At 44.7% G+C, this 18440-nt stretch overlaps 1 protein-coding gene across 7 annotated transcripts in view; it reads right to left on the bottom strand.

Moving 5' to 3' along the window:
* Nucleotides 1-16729, bottom strand: part of CCNYL1 (cyclin Y like 1) — a 35565-nt gene extending 18836 nt beyond the window's left edge. The window contains exons 1-3 of one of the 7 annotated variants that reach the window (XM_070581809.1): nucleotides 16225-16729; nucleotides 5510-5584; nucleotides 3793-3827 (exon numbers count right to left, since the gene is read on the bottom strand). In XM_070581809.1, the coding sequence (XP_070437910.1) occupies nucleotides 3793-3827; nucleotides 5510-5584; nucleotides 16225-16450 (336 nt within the window). In that variant the 5' untranslated portion in view covers nucleotides 16451-16729. Of the gene's footprint in view, nucleotides 1-3792; nucleotides 3828-5509; nucleotides 5585-15316; nucleotides 15882-16224 lie in introns of those variants that run through there. The other 6 variants (XM_070581814.1, XM_008516895.2, XM_070581810.1 and 3 more) reach the window with 6 other exon arrangements.
* Nucleotides 16730-18440: the final 1711 nt, after the last annotated feature.

The following is an 18440-nucleotide window of genomic DNA, read 5'->3' as shown; positions in this document are numbered from 1 at the left end:
ACTAATTCATTCAAATACTTTTATTCCAAATGGAAGAACAGTCTTTTTTAAGGTCACTACTATTAGGGTGTACTACGACGTACACTACACCATAATAAAGGTCAGTTCTGACCAACACCTATATGGGGGGAAGAGAAAGAATAGGAAGGAAATGCACCAAAATGTAGATGAGTTTGGTAGAGCTTTGGGTGATATTTGCACCCATTTTCCTGTATTTAAATTTTTTTCTATTATGAATGTATATTGGTTTGTCTTTGAAAGTATTAGTGCTTCATTTAAGAATTTTAATTAGATGTGGTCTTACAGCCCTATGGGGGCTCATTTAGGTAAATTAGCAACTTACAGTCCACTGGCTAGATCCAACCAAAGAAACACAGAACACTTGCTCATCCATCCAGGCTTACTCCCAACTACTCAAACTTTTCAGTATCAAGTACCTCATACTTACTAGAAGGTGGCAGAGCTACGCCTCTGAGCAAAGCCTGGGTATATTAGCTGCCACAGCAGGTTACTTTCCCCTCATCTTGCTTAAAAATTTAAGACAACTGTCTTTATGGTTAAAGCCTTACCATTGCTGGCTCACAACCTCAATAAGCTACACTGATAAACATAAGGATATAAAATGCAAATACCAAAAAAAATCTAACAGCAAAAAACACTACTGACAGTTTAGTGTGCATAGGTATTATTTCAGCTGGTCACTAGAATAGACAGGGACAAAGAATACTATTTATCTCACTCATTCAGCACTAATGACAGAAAAGAGGGACTTCTACAATCTTTACAAGGAAGCGAAGGTGTTACTTAGAAGACAATGTTCAATGGCAAAGACTAGAAAATAATCATGCCTACACGTCTAGTGAGTCACAACCCAAACCTCACTGTCTAGTACCTACTGAAATCCTGAGCCCGTCTACTGACTTTTCCTATTGTGCTTCCTGCCTCCTTTTAACCCATTACAAAATAAACTGAAGTTCACTTTTTTCTCTCCCCTTTTTCACAAGTTTTAGATATGTTTATTAAGAATTAATGACTTTTAATTAACAATTTCTAACACTTTATGCATTAATGAAAACTACTCCATCTACATTGCACGTTAATGGGACAATATGGCAGGGTGCATGGTTTGAAAAGAATTCTTAATGAAGGCCTTACTAGAAAAGTGTAAGATGCTAATCACAGGTATAACCAAAAATATTGTCTGAATTAATATAATTAATTATATTGAATTAAAGCTTTAAACTTCAATTTACACTTTAAACACAGGTTCAAAGTTTGAGATAAACATGGTGGACTGACCAGAAATCTGTTTCCTCTCCCCTTCCTTTCAATCTCATTAGAATTAAAGGCATAAAAAAAAGGTTATACATACGACAGAATAAACAGCAGATGGTTTTTAACATTTGAAAGACGAAAAGACTAGATAAAGGAGTGGTAACTGACATGGCAGAACAGAGGAAGCACAACCTTGGGCCTTGAGAAAGTGACTGGGGGGACAGGAGAGGGAAAGCCAGTTTGTCCTAGAGAACCCAGGTAAGGTTCAGAATGCAGAGGCTTGGCCCCCAAATCCTTGCAGTGAAGCCCATCAGTTAACAAAAGTCCTGTTCACTCATGGTGCTTCCATTTAGATCTGAAGAGACAGCCAGGGACCAATACACATTTGAGCGAAGGCTACAACAAGTAAGAGAGATCAAATTGGAAAAAGGAATTGATGGGAGTGATAAAATTCAGGACAAATGAAAACTTAAAAAAAATATTCTTAAACACTCTTAGAAAGACAAGAAATTGCATTGGTGAAAAAACCAAATGCTATTAAAAAAAAAAAAAAAAGAATGGCAGACTACAAGAGAACTCTACAAATTAAAAATAAGATAGGGGCCGGCCGGCCCAGTGGCACAGTGGTTAAGTTCGTCCATTCTGCTTTGGCAGCCCAGGGTCTGCTGGTTTGGATCCTGGGTCTGGACATGGCATCGCTTGGCAAGCCATGCTGTGGTAGGCGTCCCACACTTAAGTAGAGGAAGATGGGCACGGATGTTAGCTCAGGGCCAGTCTTCCTCAGCAAAAAGAGAGGAGGATTGGCAGCAGTTAGCTCAGGGCTAATCTTCCTCAAAAACAATAAATAAATAAATAAAATTTTAAAATAAAATAAAAATAAGATAGACAAGACAAAGTATTCAATGGAAAGGTTAGAGCATAAGGTCAAGGAAATCTCTAGGAAGTAGAACAAAAATAGAAAATAGGAGGGGAAAAAAATTAGGATCTATGCAGGAATACTGGTCTAAGAGTTCCAACATCTAAATAATAGGAATACTAGGAAAAAGAAGGAAAAGAGAAAATATCAAAGAAACAAAAAAATTCACTAGAAGGAGAGACAGTCTGCAGACTTAATGGCCCCAATAAAATAAAAAGGTCCATACCAAACCATATTACGAAATTTCAGCATCCCAGGTATAGAGAAGGTACTAAAACTTCCAGAGAAGGGAGGAATGGGGGGAAAATGACTAAAATTGGTAATGTACAATGTATCATACAATGTAAACAGCTTTAAGAACAACACTGTAAATGAGAAGACAACAGAAATGTCTTTAGAACTGCAAAACCTGGTTTCCACCTAGAATTCTATACTTTATAAAATAGGCATTTCAGAAAGGCTAGATCTCTAAAACTTCTGCCCTTGTGCCTTCCCAGGGAAATGTGCTCCAGTAAAACAAGGCAGTGCACCAAGACAGAAGGAAACGCAGAATCTAGGATATACAGAATTCAACACAAGAGAGGAATCACCTGAGATCCCAGATGACTCCAATGAGATATCGTGGGAAAAGAGGCACAGAGCAGGCTCAGAGAAAACCAGTCCATATTGGAGCAGGGTGACAAGAGGCTGGAGACGGTTGTCTCCAAGAAAAACGTGGAACAGATATGTTTAGGAGATGGGAAATATTTCTGATAGGCATGTGACAAATGTTACAACATTTGGGTAAAATAATAGCAGTTAGACAACAGGCAAGTGAATATAGTCACGAAATTAATGCCACAAAAAAACCGAAGAGATATTAAGTTAACGCAGCATAAACGTACTTCTGTCTGATAGTCATCATTCTCTGTCAAATCACCAGATTGTGAAGAAAAAAAGGAACATGGAAGCAGGGAGATCAGCCAGGGAGCTACATACCGCATTTGGCTGTATGAACCACACTGGCCAGGAAGAGGGGGATTGGGTTATCCTGGAGAAGTGCAAAAGCACTCAGATTTCACTAATATTGAAGAAAAAGAATGAAGGGCGTACAGGAGGAGGCACAGTCAGAGAACTACATGGTTCCGCCGTGAAGTATATGCACAGTCATTGCATTGATTCTGATTTAATAAAGACCAGGATACATGCTGACGGAATAAAGGGAGGGAAAGAAGGCCATGGTGGAGGGAGGAAGCTAGGCTTTCCGCTATGACAGGAAGCCAACAGATAGTGCTAAAAATTAACTTAGCAGTTACACTTTTTTACTTTCATGAAAAAGATAAAAAAAATTAAGGCAAAAAAATTTACAGCAGATCTTTCTACCACAACCATGGTACTGATATTTAACTTAAGTGTCAGAACACCTAAAAAAAGGGCACTACTAAACCAAAGACTTTCCTGAACACATTTGATAATTAGGAAAATAGAGGAGATTTAGAAAATCTACAAAAAGAGGTCCATGGTAACAGTATTGGGTCCACTGTATTTCTTAGGAATCATGGTAGACACACTTTTAATTCAAACCATTAATTTCTTACTTAACTTTTCAACTGTTTACTTACATGGTTTAAATGGTTGCTCTTCCTCTTTTCTCGCACTAAGAATAAAAAAAATTAACTGATCAATTCTAATACAAATGCCATAGAAAAATAAAAGTAGTTGCTAATTATCTGACGGATTACCAACATAAAAATGAGATAAAATGCTATTCTATTTTTTTATATTTCCAACAAAATTTATAATTTAAATCACCTGGCAAGATGAGTCCCACGAAGCAAAATCTAAAAACTTAGTTTTACTTTTGGACCTAACAGATATTCTACATTAGGTACAAATGAAAGACTCTCCAGATACAAAAGAAAAATGCAAAGCAAATTAGACCAGGTGAGCAATTCAGCTAATAAAAAAGTTTACCTGTTGCATAGCTGATCCACTACCCAGTAATAGTTTCTAAGTCTACATTTACACACAGCTTGCTTTAATTACCAGGATCTAACAGCTGACAGCTCTAAGAACCAGTTTCTGGCCAGGCACTAATCTCTAGATACACCAGTACCCCTGGAAGCATCCTGAACCACTCACAGGTAATCAACTAAAATACCTTACTAAAAAAAAAAGTGGGTCTTTACACAACTGGAAAGTAACCTAACAAATTTAAATTTTAAAATGAGTGTGCAAACCCAGTTGAACATATCTACAGCACACAAAACCATTTTGCTCTAACAAAGGCCAGAAGAACAAAGCTCCAAAGAGGTCTTGGGCTGCACTTTGTCCCCACACTGCCTCCTCTGCTGCGTCACAGGTACACACTCCGTATGACTGAGAAGAGAGGGACGTGACAGCTTTTCTTTCACTGTCTCCACTCTCTCTCTGCATGTGAGCGGCCTATGGCCTGGAAGAAACTGAGAAATACCGCAATCCTAAGCAGAAACGGTCGGCTCAAGACAGGCAAAGCATACACACTATGAAAACACAGGTTAAAAACCTCCATTTTTTATTGCACTGCATTACGTCAAATACTATGGAACCCTCACTTCTTATATTCCTGCTGTCATAATCAACTGAAAAACCTGGTTATGTATGGCTTCTTAGCAAATAAACTCAATTTAATAACACATCAAGGAAAATAAGCAGGCAAGCAGGAGTGCTAACCACTCCTGCAGTTCTGCTTCTCATCTTTACAAGGAGGACACAGGACACTGCACTAGTTTCACACGCTGAGGCTAGCCTTACAGGAACCTAGGGGGCATGCTTGCTCTGACGCACCTGGCACAGCATTCCATGAGGATAAGAAAGTTCTGAATAGCTTAAAAGTTCTGAGTAGCATACATCTGGATGTGAGAGAGGCTCATTTGGTTGAGCGCTGTAAAATGGGACCAAAGTCACATATTCAATCTGCATCAATAAACACTTGATTTTTTTGATTTGTTCAAATGAAAACCTGTGACAAATCTCATCATTCATCTTTAAAAAATGTGCTCTTTGGAGCAAGGGGAAAAGGAAAAAGTAGTACAGAAAAATAGACTCCATCTAAACCATGTGACCAACTGACCGTGTTGATAAAGAGGTGGCAAAAAGTGTAAACAGATAGTCTTGTGTTCACATCACTAAAGCAGTGGCAACCAAAGGACAATGTACCATCACATATTAAAGTAAGACAAGTGAATACATGAAAAAGTAAAACATTTAAACCAGTGTATAAGTTCTTCTAAATACTTTCTATAATACATAAAAACAGTTTTCAATCTTTTTCTCAGGGTAAAAAAAATATCGTCTTACCATCTGTTTGAGATTTGCTCAGGAAAATTGTGCTTGCCCTTGGATGGTCAGAAGGGTTTGATTCCAAAGCTAAGTCTGCATAGGAAGAAGAGAAAAAGGTATGATAATTTAGTTGGAGAAAAATACATGATTTTTAAAATAGCTACGCATCAATTATAATTGCTTTTAACAATCTTGGGAAGAGTTTCAAGTAATGATATAAAGCCAATTTTAGTAAAGGTAACAATATAAAAATTCTACTGGGAAACTGAAAAATTATAGAATCTCTGCCTACATGTGGACTAACACCAGGCTATGTCTTTAATAAAATAAAACCAGACTTTCTTAAACTTGCACCTAAATAATCTATGGCAACTTTTAGATGAATCATATATGTGCTTTCCTCCTGCTTATCAATCAGAAATAGTCACCCTTCTTTATGCTGATATTACTAGCACATTCCAGGAACATCTCAAGAATCAAGTTATGCTGTGACCAATTAGCATCAGATAAGAGCTAATATATCAAATATATCAAAACAAAGTGAGGTTTTTTAGCAAATGTTAGAGAATCAAATGGCTAATTCCATTCAACAAGTGAACTCAGCTGTGGTTTATTTAGGGGCTATTCATCATGGCAGATGTAAGAGGATGTTCTAATCTTTAGGAACACTTCCACGACAGAAACTGATCTTTAACTTTTGCCCTGAACATCCAAAGCTAAACTCTCATCTCTTCCTTCCATGCCACATGATTACTTTTTTGGGTCTTCAATAAAAGTACTTTCTGGAGCAGATCATGGGGCCACTTGTAAAAAAATTTTGGCCGTACCTACGTAAAGGTAGGTCTGCCTGCAGTCCACCTTGTACCAAGGTGGGATAGTCTTCTATTGAGGCAAGAATACAAAGCAGGTACTTGAATTTTCATAAAACAAAGTTCGCCACTATATGGGATAATAAAGTTGCCATTAAAAAAAAACTAACAACCCTATGACACTCCTCAGCAATGTCCACCTCAAACCACATAACCAATCTTCTAAGAAACTGGACCAACGTCCTGATAGAGTAATGGTTAAGGCAATACTTCACAAATCACACAATAATTGTTCTGTTTTTTAAAAGGAGGATGGTGGTCAAATCGAAATACACTATGTCCCTGGTTCTTAGAGAATCAAAATGCACACTGATAAATAAAAAACTACTCAGTCTAGTAGAAATCCTAAGTCAGGATTTCACAAATTTTTCTACCTAGAATCCTTTTTTCCTGCAAGTTATTACAGTTAGAATCTGCACAAACATAATTTGGGACTTCCTCTTTTAACAGGAATCTGAACCATCCATTTTAATGATACTGCCAGCACTAGAAATTTACATAGCTAAACCAAGTGCTTTGTTCTTCAAGGAAATTCCTTCACTGAATTTGAAGTTTACTGAACTGCTTTTGAAGAAACTATTCTATTCAACATTTTTATGTAAAAGACCCATAAAAATTATTTTTTCCCACATTTTTGAAAAACAGACGATGTTAGCTATTTGGAAAAATAAATTCATTCAGTTGTGCACAAAGTGACTGGCAGAGACTTTCAGAGCTGCCTCTAACCTAAGGCTTCTTAGGATTCATGGACTACTTCCTACCAAAAAGAAAGCAAATATACTGCATTTGAACCTAAAAAATAAGCAGAAATGTTTGCATTAGTAGCCACATTATGTATCAGTGCCTATGGCACAATAAAGTTTAATTAAAAGTTTTCAGGGGCCAGCCCATGGCCGAGAGGTTAAGTTCGCACACTCCGCTTTGGTGGCCCAGGGTTTCGCTGGTTCAGATCCTGGGCATAGACATGGCACCGTGCCATGCTGAGGTGGCGTTCCACACAGTACAAACAGAAGGACCTGCAACTAGAACATACGACTATGTACTGGGGGGCTTTGGGGAGAAGAAGAAGAAAGAAAAAGAAAGAAGACTGGCAACAGATGTTAGCTCAGGGTCAATCTTTAAAAAAAAAAAAAGTCCTTTCTCAAATTAAAAAATAAAGTATAAGCTTCTGAGGATTATGTTTTTAAAAAAAGTTTTCAATAGGAAGTCCAGGAAAAGTAAGTACCAGAATCAAAGGAGAAGCAGGCTTAAACACACACACACACACCCCTCCCCCAAACCAAGATGTGTTACTATGGATCTAAATACAAAAATCAAGAGGGTTAGGGTAAAAGAAAGGACAACACACAGAAAAAAAGCAAAACTAGCCTGGGGACAGGAACAAGCTGACACTCTCACTACCCTACCTAGGCTTCTAGGATGGGCATGTGCCCCACAGCTGCCCATCACTCACAGTTGCCCTGAGACCTCCAAGAACCAGAGGAGAAAGGCAGTGGTGAACTCCAGGAGCCTTCGCAAGTCTGGAGCTGCTGGACACTCCCTTTCAGGAGAGATCAAGAAAGGAGAGCAGAACTGAGACAGGTTCTGGGATCATTTAATTCCTGGGTCAAGGAGTACCTAATTTACTCCATGAACTCTGGTTATACAATATATTTTTTTTAATTTAAGCTATTTTTTTTTTAAAGATTATGTTTTTTTCCTTTTTCTCCCCAAAGCCCCCCGGTACATAGTTGTATATTCTTCCTTGTGGGTCCTTCTAGTTGTGGCATGTGGAACACTGCCTCAGCATTGTTTGATGAGCAGTGCCATGTCCGCGCCCAGGATTCGAACCAACGAAACACTGGGCCGCCTGCAGCGGAGCGCGCCAGCTTAACCACTCGGCCACGGGGCCAGCCCCTTAATTTAAGCTATTTTGAGATAGATTTTCTTTAACTTGCAACTGAAAGAGACCTGTTTAAATCAGCGGTACTGATGATCCCACTAAGAGTGGGGTTAAGTAAAGGTCACCTGCTCATTCCTTTAACAACTATCTTATCAAGAACAGAAATCTGCAAGAGCCAAAATAATGCTTTGTTTAAAAATTACCCATAAAGTCTCAACCATTACTTTTAGTAACTTTTCTTTTACCTTTTTAAAACAAACAGTTCTAATCAGTGTATAATTTATGTCCTCTTTGTTACTGAAAACCAATCTCCATCCCACTGCAGCATATTTACTGTTTATTGATACATAACGGCTCATCAAGTGCTATTCTTGTATTGAGGAATCCCTGTTGTTGGGGTTCAGGTGCTTACAAAGTTCTATTCTTACAATATTATGAGGAAAATCTTCACGCAGTGTTTTTTTAATAATTTTTTTTATCTCCTTAGGAAAGATCTTCAAAATGGGATGACTAGATCAAAAGGTCAGATCATTTTCATGGCTCAATGTATGATACTAAGCTGCTTTCTATATTAGTGTATAATACTATCAATCATGCCAGTTTTAGCTCCTACACCAGCTTTGGATACTTGAAAAAAAAATTCCTACCGATGTGAATGAGAAGCCTCACAGTCTCTTATTTGCATTTCTTTGATTACACAGTTTGACCATTTTCCCATAGTTAAGAGTGCTATTTCCACTTTGGTGAGTTGCCTATTATTTGTATATACTGTATGTATTGTACCCACTAGGGCTCCTATGTCAATTTGCATGAGGTTTTCTCAGAGAATATTAATCTTCCATCTATAGCCTAAAACAATTTTCTACATAACTTGCACTTTTTACTAGTGACAAATCGCACATCACTATTTTATAGAATGGATATTTAAGCCATCAGACAGTAAACACACACATGCAGTCCATTTCCGCACTCTCCATTAACTGTTTTCCCAAGAGCCTAAGGAGACTATGATAAATTGTACTATTTTCACTATCATACAGGTAAGACTGCCAACTATTAAGCAAAGCATTATGAGCCCCCACAGCATGCACAAGTGCACACAGCGATTTAGAGACGTCAGGAAATTACCGTGCATCTTTTATGTGAATACTTCCAAAAATTATTTCTTTAGAAACATCTAAGAATGTTTTAACCTAGGAGAAATATTCTAGAGCTCAGGATTATGGGTTATGATTAAAATTGTATTTTGAGACACACCACTTTTGCGTTATCAATGTAAACTGCAACTTAATTTGATAGCATGATAGTTTGATGTAGGAAAAGTATGACTTAATAAAAAAATTAAACTCAGGTCTTAATGTAAATATTCCTTGGAGGAAAAAATCCGTAAAACACCAGTGACACTGAATATTGCTTTTCTTCAATCTAAGATTCTCTCAGTTTTAAAAGCCATCTCAATTGCACAGATACTAAAAATGTAAAAATACAGGCAACTTAGAATAAATGAAATGCATTACTAAAGGCTAAAAGTGTTAAAATTATGTAATCATAAACTATCAAAAATAATTTTTTCTTGTCAAAATATTAGAAGGAGAGCGGGGGCTGGCCCTGTGGCCGAGTGGTTAAGCTGGCACGCTCCGCTGCAGGCGGCCCAGTGTTTCGTTGGTTCGAATCCTGGGCGCGGACATGGCACTGCTCATCAAACCACGCTGAGGCAGTGCCCCACATGCCACAACTAGAAGGACCCACAACGAAGAATATACAACTATGTACCGGGGGGCTTTGGGGAGAAAAAGGAAAAAAATAAAATCTTTAAAAAAAAAAGGAGAGCGTAGTGACCAAGAAATTATCTGACAGAAGTAGCCTATTTTAGAAAGAGACTGATTTCAACATACTGATCTCAATGTATTCCAATTAAATAGAAATGTCACCAGTTTCTGGGCCAATGGCTGGGCACCTGTTTACTTAAGGCTTCCTGCATTTAGTGGACCATTCTGTCACCCCTACAGTGTAGATTGTGTTTGTTTTCTTTTGTTTTTAGGGGTATTTTTGGTGAGAAAGATTGGTCCTGAGCTAACATCTGTGCCAATCTTCCTCTCTTTTATATGTGGGATGCCACCACAGCATGACCCGATCAGTGGTGTGTAGGTCTGTGCCCAGGATCCAAACCCACGAACACGGGCTGCCAAAGCAGAGCACAAACTTAACCTCTGTGACACTGGGCTGGCCCCTACATTGTATTAGTTTTATGGCCCACAATACAAACATTTTGAGTCCTACAATTACATATACACTGATGAATTTCTCTCTCTGAGTCCACGCTTTACACCCCAGTCAGATACTTCCTACCTGGTAGCCTTGAGCTGGCTTGCCTCACCAGAGGGCACACAGCACCTTCCTGCGTCCCACAGTCTACTGCTCACTTGAGGCTTGCTAACTTCGGCTTCCAGACCACTTCTGTGCTTGCCTCTACTTTGGTTCTCATTCTTGCATTGTTTTAATCCTCAATCTATGTTTTAGTGACAATGACTAAGATGTAACATTTCATAAAGTGAAATACATCTTTCTTCCTTTACATATTTCTAAAGAGTGCTCTGCTCAATTTCTTGGACTTTTAAGAACATTTCTGGGTTCCAAATTACCTCCATTTCATTTCACATTATGCAACTTTATTGTTTTAACCCTAATGCTTAAATACTTTAATACACTAAAAAAGGGGATGAAAAAAAAGGTAGCCAAAGCAGCTGACCTAATGCATCATCCTATAAATTCTGTTCCTGCATGCCACAGACCTGGAGTTTACATTCCTCTTCTATCAAGACTCATTTTTAAAACCGTGGACAACTCAATTTATACCTCTCAGAGCCTGTCCTCTCCTATGTAAGACATAATTCCTATACTACATAACTCAAAATATTGTTTGTGAGGATCAAATGAAAAGCAAGAGCAATCTATATACTATGTTAAGCACAATAAATGACAAAACAAAACTTTCACAAATTAACTCAAAAGCAAAAAGTGAACATTTGGCATTTCATTGGAAAGTGTATAAAATGCCCACTCATAACCCATACCCAAGTATCATCTTAAGCAAATACATGTTTTGGCTACCACTAAAGGGAAAGGGACAATGGTCACACAATCAGCAAGAATTTCTCCCAGTCTTTTTTTTTTTTTAAAATAAGCAAATATGTATTTCCCCTGCTCTGTCATGTAGGTCAGTGTGTGTCCTCTCCTTGCTTTTTTCAGGTGACATATCCTGGAGATCACTTCAAGGCGGTAAATAGAGATCTTACTGTTTCATGTTCTCCACTGTGCAGATGTATCAGTCCCTTGCAGGACATTTGAGTTATTTCCAATATTTTGCTTTTGAAAATAATGTAACAAAAACTTTGTGAATATGTGGTTTCATATTTGTGGGGTATGTCTTCAGGATAAATTCCTGAACTTAGAGTTTCTGGATTAAATGCATGTGCAATGTTGTGAGATTGCACCAACTTTGGCTTCATGGGGCAGGGTCATTTTGCATTTCCATCAGCAATTTATGAATGTAACTGTTTCTTCACAGCCTCACCAAAGAATGCAGTCTCAACTTTATGGATTTTCTCCCAATATAAGAGAAACTACAGTATAGTTTTATTTTGCATTTCTCTTACATGTGAAGATAAGTTTAAGAATCATCTGCATATCTTCTTCTGTGACTCGTCCATTCATATTTTTTTAACCTACTTTTAGATTCACTTAAATTTCTTTAAGTCAGCCTGTTTTAGGCCCTTATAGTGTTTTGTTCCTCTCACCTTAACTACTGTACCACCTTTGCCTGCATTAGTCTACTCTCACACAGTATCTAGTCTGTTCTTTTGTTTTGTTTTGTTTTTAAGAATTAACATCATTACCCTGCATATAATCCCCCAGTGGTTTCCCATTACAACTGGACTAAAATCCCCACTTTTTGTCAAGAGCCACTAGGCATACAAGGTCTTAATCCACCAAATTCTTCCTGGCATCCCTTTCACTCCGCTACAGCCACCCATGTCCTTCTGTCCTTTGCCTGCACCAAGCGTATTCCCATCTGAGGAAGTGTGCATGGAAGCCTCTTCTCCTACATCCTCACATTGCTCACTTTTAAGACTGCTCAGGTATCACTGAAGGAGAGCAGCTGTCTTCAACCACCCCATGTAAAACTGCTCCCTCCTCAGTCCACTACCCTCCTTTACTTTCTTCCCAGCACCTCACTGCCTGAGGTTCTTGATTATTCACATGCTGTCTGCCCCCAGGGCCCTCTAGAATGTAAGGACCTGAGTTAAGGTAGAGATTTGTCTGGTATACCACAGTCTGTCCTGTATCTGGACAAACTGCCCAATAAACATCTCACTGTTTCAGAGTACCCAGGACCAGTTAAGTTTCTCCCAATTTTCCCACACTTTCTAAGATTTCTTCTAATGCTGTCACCTAATTTGTTATCTAAGACCAACATTTACTCTTAGATCTCTTAGAGTAGTAGTTATTCAGAACTGAAAACAAAACAGGCTACCAAGAACCACAAAAACCTAAGAGGAATTCTAACATACACTGAAAAACCAATGGTGTCTTTAATTTGGGATAAGAAATTTAATGTTACTTTTATAGTTAACCTTAACTATAAAATGACATCCTATGGATCTGTCATAAGACAAAGCATATCATCTGAACTCTACAGGGAGGTACAATGTATCAGCTATTATCTGTACCCCCAGAATGAAGAATTATAATAAGACTGTGTGCAGTTTTATTATAAAAGATGCCCAACCATAAAGGGTGGGTAAATGAATGGTGCTCCAACCATTAAATGGCACAAAAAACAGTTAAGAAAAGGTGTGCAGTACAGCTACATGCAGTTGCATGGAAATACATCCTGGAGGGCTCTTTAGGTGTCAAGCACAGTTCCAGAAGCTTTACGAAGAGACATTTCTCCAAAGAAGATATACGGATGGCCAATAGACACATGAAAAGATGCTCATCATCACTAATCATCAGGGAAATGCAAATCAAAACTACACTAAGATATCACTTTACACCTGTTAAAATGGCAAAAATAGCCAAAACAAAAAGTGACAAATGTTGGAGAGGTTGTGGAGAAAAAGGAACCCTCATACACTGTTGGTGGGAATGCGAACTAGTGCAGCCACTATGGAAAACAGTATGGCGATTTGTCAAAAAATTGAAAATAGAAATACCTTATGACCCAGCCATCCCACTACCGGGTATCTATCCAAAGAACTTGAAATCAGCAATTCGAAAAGTCCCATGCACCCCTATGTTCACTGCAGCATTATTTACAATAGCCAAGATGTGGAAGCAACCTAAGTGCCCATCAACTGATGATTGGATAAAGAAGATATGATATATATATATACACACACATACATATACAATGGAATACTACTCAGCCATAAAAAAGGATAAAATCGTCCCATTCACAACAACATGAATGGACCTTGAGGATATTATGTTAAGTGAAATAAGCCAGACAGAGAAAGACAAACTGTATGACTCCACTCATAGGTGGAAGTTCAACACAGAGACAAAGAAAACTGGTGATTACCAGGGGGAAGGGGCAGTGGGGGGAGGGCACAAAGGGTGAAGTGGTGCACCTACAACATGACTAACAATAATGTACAGGTTTCACAAGGTTGTAAACTATCATAATCTTAATAAAAAGTTAAAAAAAATAGCTACTGGAAAGAGGAAAGATCTGCTGCTCAGAGGTTTTCCCGCAACATATTGCCAATTCCTTCCCTACTCACTCCTTGGTGGGAAGGGGAAGGAGGCATTACTTGGAGAGACCACCTTTAGCAAGCAAATTAGCAAAGTTCATGAGATCAGAACATAAAAGTCTGTATGCACACTTGTTAAGAGGACCTTTGTGTCTTATTTTGTTACTGATACTACCATCAGTTATATTGTTATACTGTTAGACAAAGGCAAGGTAGCAGAAAAATTCTTGAGTCCACGTGAAACCTACAAGTTCACAGAAATAGCTTTGAAATGGCTTGAAGAAATCATGTTCTTCTGAAATATTTCGAATAAGGCAGAGCATCATTTATGTATGATTTTGTCTAAGTACCAAATGATTCAATTCTTCGCTGTAGAAAAGCCAAAATGTTTTACATCTAAGTAGATATTTCTCAGCTTCCAGGGAAATTGATATAAAATTGTCTGAAATAAAGACGTTAAAAGCAAACTTTCAGTGTGCCTGTACTTTGTATTTGGTGTTCCGACCTTGTTTCCATGGAAACTTAAAGGCAACAGCTGAAACTGAGGTTTCTCTTATCACTTTATTGAATGCCAGAAGTTTTTTTTAAAGACAAATTGAAATGAAATTTCAACTATCACGTTAAACACAAAAAGGTAAATTCTGTATTCATGAACAGTATTTTTTCAACTTTCCTGGTTTAACACTCTTTATCACAGGCCTGTACTTAATGCTTGGTGCCTTACTTGCCCTCTTGCCAGCTTCTCTTAACGTCCCTCTGTCCAGGGCATTCTTAGCCTCACTTCGAGGTCATGAGAACAAACTGTTTAAAACACATCAACTCGCTGACCTGACCGGTAAATTCAGGCTACTTCGTGACTTCTACTGTTACTCCCACCCACCGTAATCAAGTACAGACGGGGACGGAGAGGTAGACATTGCTCTGAACAGCGCACAATCAACTCTGAACGGAGACACTCGGCCCGGAGGCAGCCCGGCCCGCCTCACGGACAGACGACAGAACGCCAGCCGCACTCCAGGGCGCTGGACGCGGCGCGCCGCCACCTCAGTCACTCTGCTGCTCGGGGCATGTGTCAGACGCCTCAGACCGCGGAGTCCGCTCTCTCCCCGCCAGCACGGGGAGAACGCACACGGGCCACTCCGGCAGCTGGAGCGGCCCAGCGAGACGCGCACACGGACACGCGCGGGGACTCTCGAGGACCACACAAAGGCCCCGTCTCGGCCTCCGACCCGACAGACCCGTCCACTAACGGGTCTGCAGACGCCACTCGGGCTACCTCACGGAGCTGGGCAGAGCGGCACTGTCCCCAAGTACTCACAGGCTTCGCGGCTTAAGGTGCAATTAATTAATTCCTGCAATCTGCGCAGCCTTTCACAACATCTGAGCACTCGGGAAAGGGAGTATTTCCCAGTTACCGGGCCCCGTCCGTCACGCGGCACAACTCACACGCTCAATTATCCCGACTTTTGAAGAGACTAAGAGCCCGACGAAAGTTGCGACAGAGGCGGAGCTCCCAGACGCTTCCTCTCTGACCTCGGGAAACAATCCCCGGCGTTTAAACGACACGGCCGGCCCGCGGCTCTAACACCTTTCCGGCCGGCGCCTCCCGCCTCCACGAACACAGCCCGCGTCAAGGAGCCACGTTCCGGCACTATTTTTACCCGGGGCCATCACGTCCCGAGACTCCAGACACAGCGAGCAGACGCCTCCTCGCCGCGCCCTCTCCCGCGCTCTCCCGGCGGCGGGCGGGGGGCGCGGAGACGCGCGTCCTCGCGAGGACCCGGCCCCCGGCCGCAGTCACTCCCTCGGCCTCCGCTTCCGCTTCTCCGCAGACTCCGGGCAGCGCTGCGCCGGCCGCGCCCCTCGGCCGGGCCCGTGGCAGCGGGGTCCGCTCACCGCGTCCGCGCGGGAACTGCCCGGGAGCCTCGCCCCGCGCCCGAGCCCGAGCCGCCCTGCGCAGCGCCGGCGGCGCACGCGGCCGCGGGCACCTCAGCCCGCGCTCCCGGTCCTCCCCTCCCGCGCTCTAACGACAGTCGGCAGGAGCCACACGCCCCGCAGCCTCCCCCGAGCCCTCGCCCGGCCCCGCGCCCCGCGCCCCGGCGGCCCGCCCCGGGACCGCCTGATGGGAAGGGGGCCGGGCGGCCGCTCCCGGGTCGGGGGCGAAGGCCCCGCGGGTCCTCACAGCCGCCGCACACGGCCGGGCCGCGGGGCCGGGGCAGCGCCTACCTTCGGGCATCTCGCGGTCGCTGATGTGCTGCAGGTGGTGGCCCTCGCCCGCCCCGAGGTCCGCCTCGCCCGGCTCCAGCGCGCCCGGCGCCGCCGCCACGGCCGCCGCGTCCCCGGCAGCAGCCTCGTAGCCCTCGGGCCCGCAGTCCCGCGCCGCCGGCCCCGCGCGCCGGCCTGGCTTGGGGCTGGCATTGGGGGACACGCAACAGGTCAGCGTGTTGCCCATGGGCCGCCGCCCGCGCCGCGCCGCGCCCCCTCCCCCACAATGGCGCGGCCGCCCGGCCCTGGCGACGCCCGCCGCCCGCCGTCCGCTCCGCGCCGGCCGGGCAGGGGTCGGCCCGCCGCCCCGCGCCGCCGCCCCGCAACGACCAGAGCGGAGGGCGGCGACCGGCCAGCTCAGGGAAAAGGGGTGGGGACCCGACCGGCGCCGGAGGCGCAGCCACTGCCGGGAGAGAGCGCGGCCGGAGCTCCTCCTCCTTCCGCCGCCGCCTCCCGACTGAGGCCACTCGCCGGGCGCCTGCCAACCGGGGCGCGCCCCGCGGTCACCTGGTTACGACGGGCCAATCAGGCCCGAGCTGGCGGCACGCGCCCTCCCCCGAGCCAGGCACGTGACCGCCGCGCCCCGCCCCTCGCGGCTCCGGACCCGGTCCCTCAGCGTCGGACCGGGCTACCCCTCGGCGCGGGTCCCGGGGGTCCCCTGGGCGGGGGCCCTGGGCTTGCGGGAGCAGCGAGCGGGGGCGCTCGGGAGGCCGCCCTGGTCTGGTCAGCCGGCCCCACGGAGGACACCGGCCGGCTAGTGAGCGGCCCGGCGGCGCGGCTCCCCGGCTTGGTGACACGGCGTGGCCGTGTGTGACGCCGCGCTCGCGGTCCCGCCTTCCCAGCGCCGGTTCCGCCCGCAGCACCGGCCCCGTGAGAGGGGCCGCGGCCGTCCGGAGGGCCTCGGACACGTCACCGCCGCCGCGCGTCGTCCTCACTGCGCACAAAGCGGGGCGCCGCCGAGAGGGGCGCGGCGCCCGTGCCGCGCGGAAGACGGGGCGGCGGCAGCGCCTGCGGGCCCCTCGGGAAGAAGCGGAGACGCGGGGAGCGTGCCCGCGGCGCCTCGTCGGCGTCGTCGGAGCACACGGGCGGAAAGAGGACGTGCGCGGAGGCGCCGGGCCGCCGGTGGTCCGGGAGGAGCGCGTTTCCGCGGGAACTCGACGGCGTCCCCGTGGGCTCGGGCGGACGAGGGGCGCGGCGGAGTCCAGCCGTCCGAGGCGCCCGCCGGAGAGCGCGGGAGCCGGGGTTCGGGCTCGGAGAAGTGAGCGCGGCGGAGGGACGGGGCCCAGGAGCGCCTGTCGCACGGCGTGGCGGGGCCGCTGCACACTCGGGCGGGCCCGGGGCGGGCGGCCCGCGGAGAGCCTCGCCTTCCCCGGGCGGGAAGGCCCCGACTGCAGGCGGGGACCCGAGGCCGTCCGCGCTGGGGGGCGGGGGGGAGGAGCAGCAGGGACGGCCGTGCGGGTCCTGGTTGGGGACCGGGGGACGGCGGTGACCCTCTTCTGGATGAGAAGCAGGGCGGGAATAGGCTGCGGGGAGGTCAGGTTTGGCTCCAGGTGGACCATGGAATGGAGCTCTCCGGTTGAAAGTTGGAAGTAGACCTCTCTTGGCTAAGTCCGTGCTGTGATACCCCAACTTAGGTTTCCGAAGGTAACGCACACGTTAAATCAAACCAAAGCAAGTAGTTGTGGGGAATTTCCTAAGGTTGACGCACTAAGAATGTCCCATTTTTTAATTACTTTCTTGGAGCAACGAGGACTCCACGGCTTTGGTAAATGAGGCATCCTCTGTAAAATAAAACTGTCCCGTGGAGACGTTTGAAATTGTGTTGTCCTGGAGTGTGTAAAAGTAACTGAAGCCGTGGTGCGGGAGTGAGTGCCTTGAGAGGGTGTGTATGGTGAGAAGGGAAAGGAGGAAGACTCGAGAACAGGGAGACGAGGTGGCGGGCTGAAGCCTGCAGAGGCAGCAGTGGGAGTCCAGGACTGAGTGGTCATCAGGAATGGCTGATGAGGTGCGTGGGGGCCTGGGGGCAACCTCTGCCTCTAGGTTCTGTTAGGGCAGGGCCTGGCCAGTGGGCGCTCAATGTGGCATCCCCTGAACAGAGTCAAATGCCGGAAAGCTCAAGGTGCCATTGGCTGCGGCAGCTGGGGGACGGGCAGCTGGGTGGCGGGATGTGTGTCAGG

The sequence above is a fragment of the Equus przewalskii genome, chromosome 17 (genome assembly GCF_037783145.1).
Source record: "Equus przewalskii isolate Varuska chromosome 17, EquPr2, whole genome shotgun sequence".
NCBI lineage: Eukaryota > Metazoa > Chordata > Mammalia > Perissodactyla > Equidae > Equus > Equus przewalskii.
Note: the sequence above shows the minus strand (reverse complement) of the source record. Positions and strands in the feature narration are given on the sequence as shown.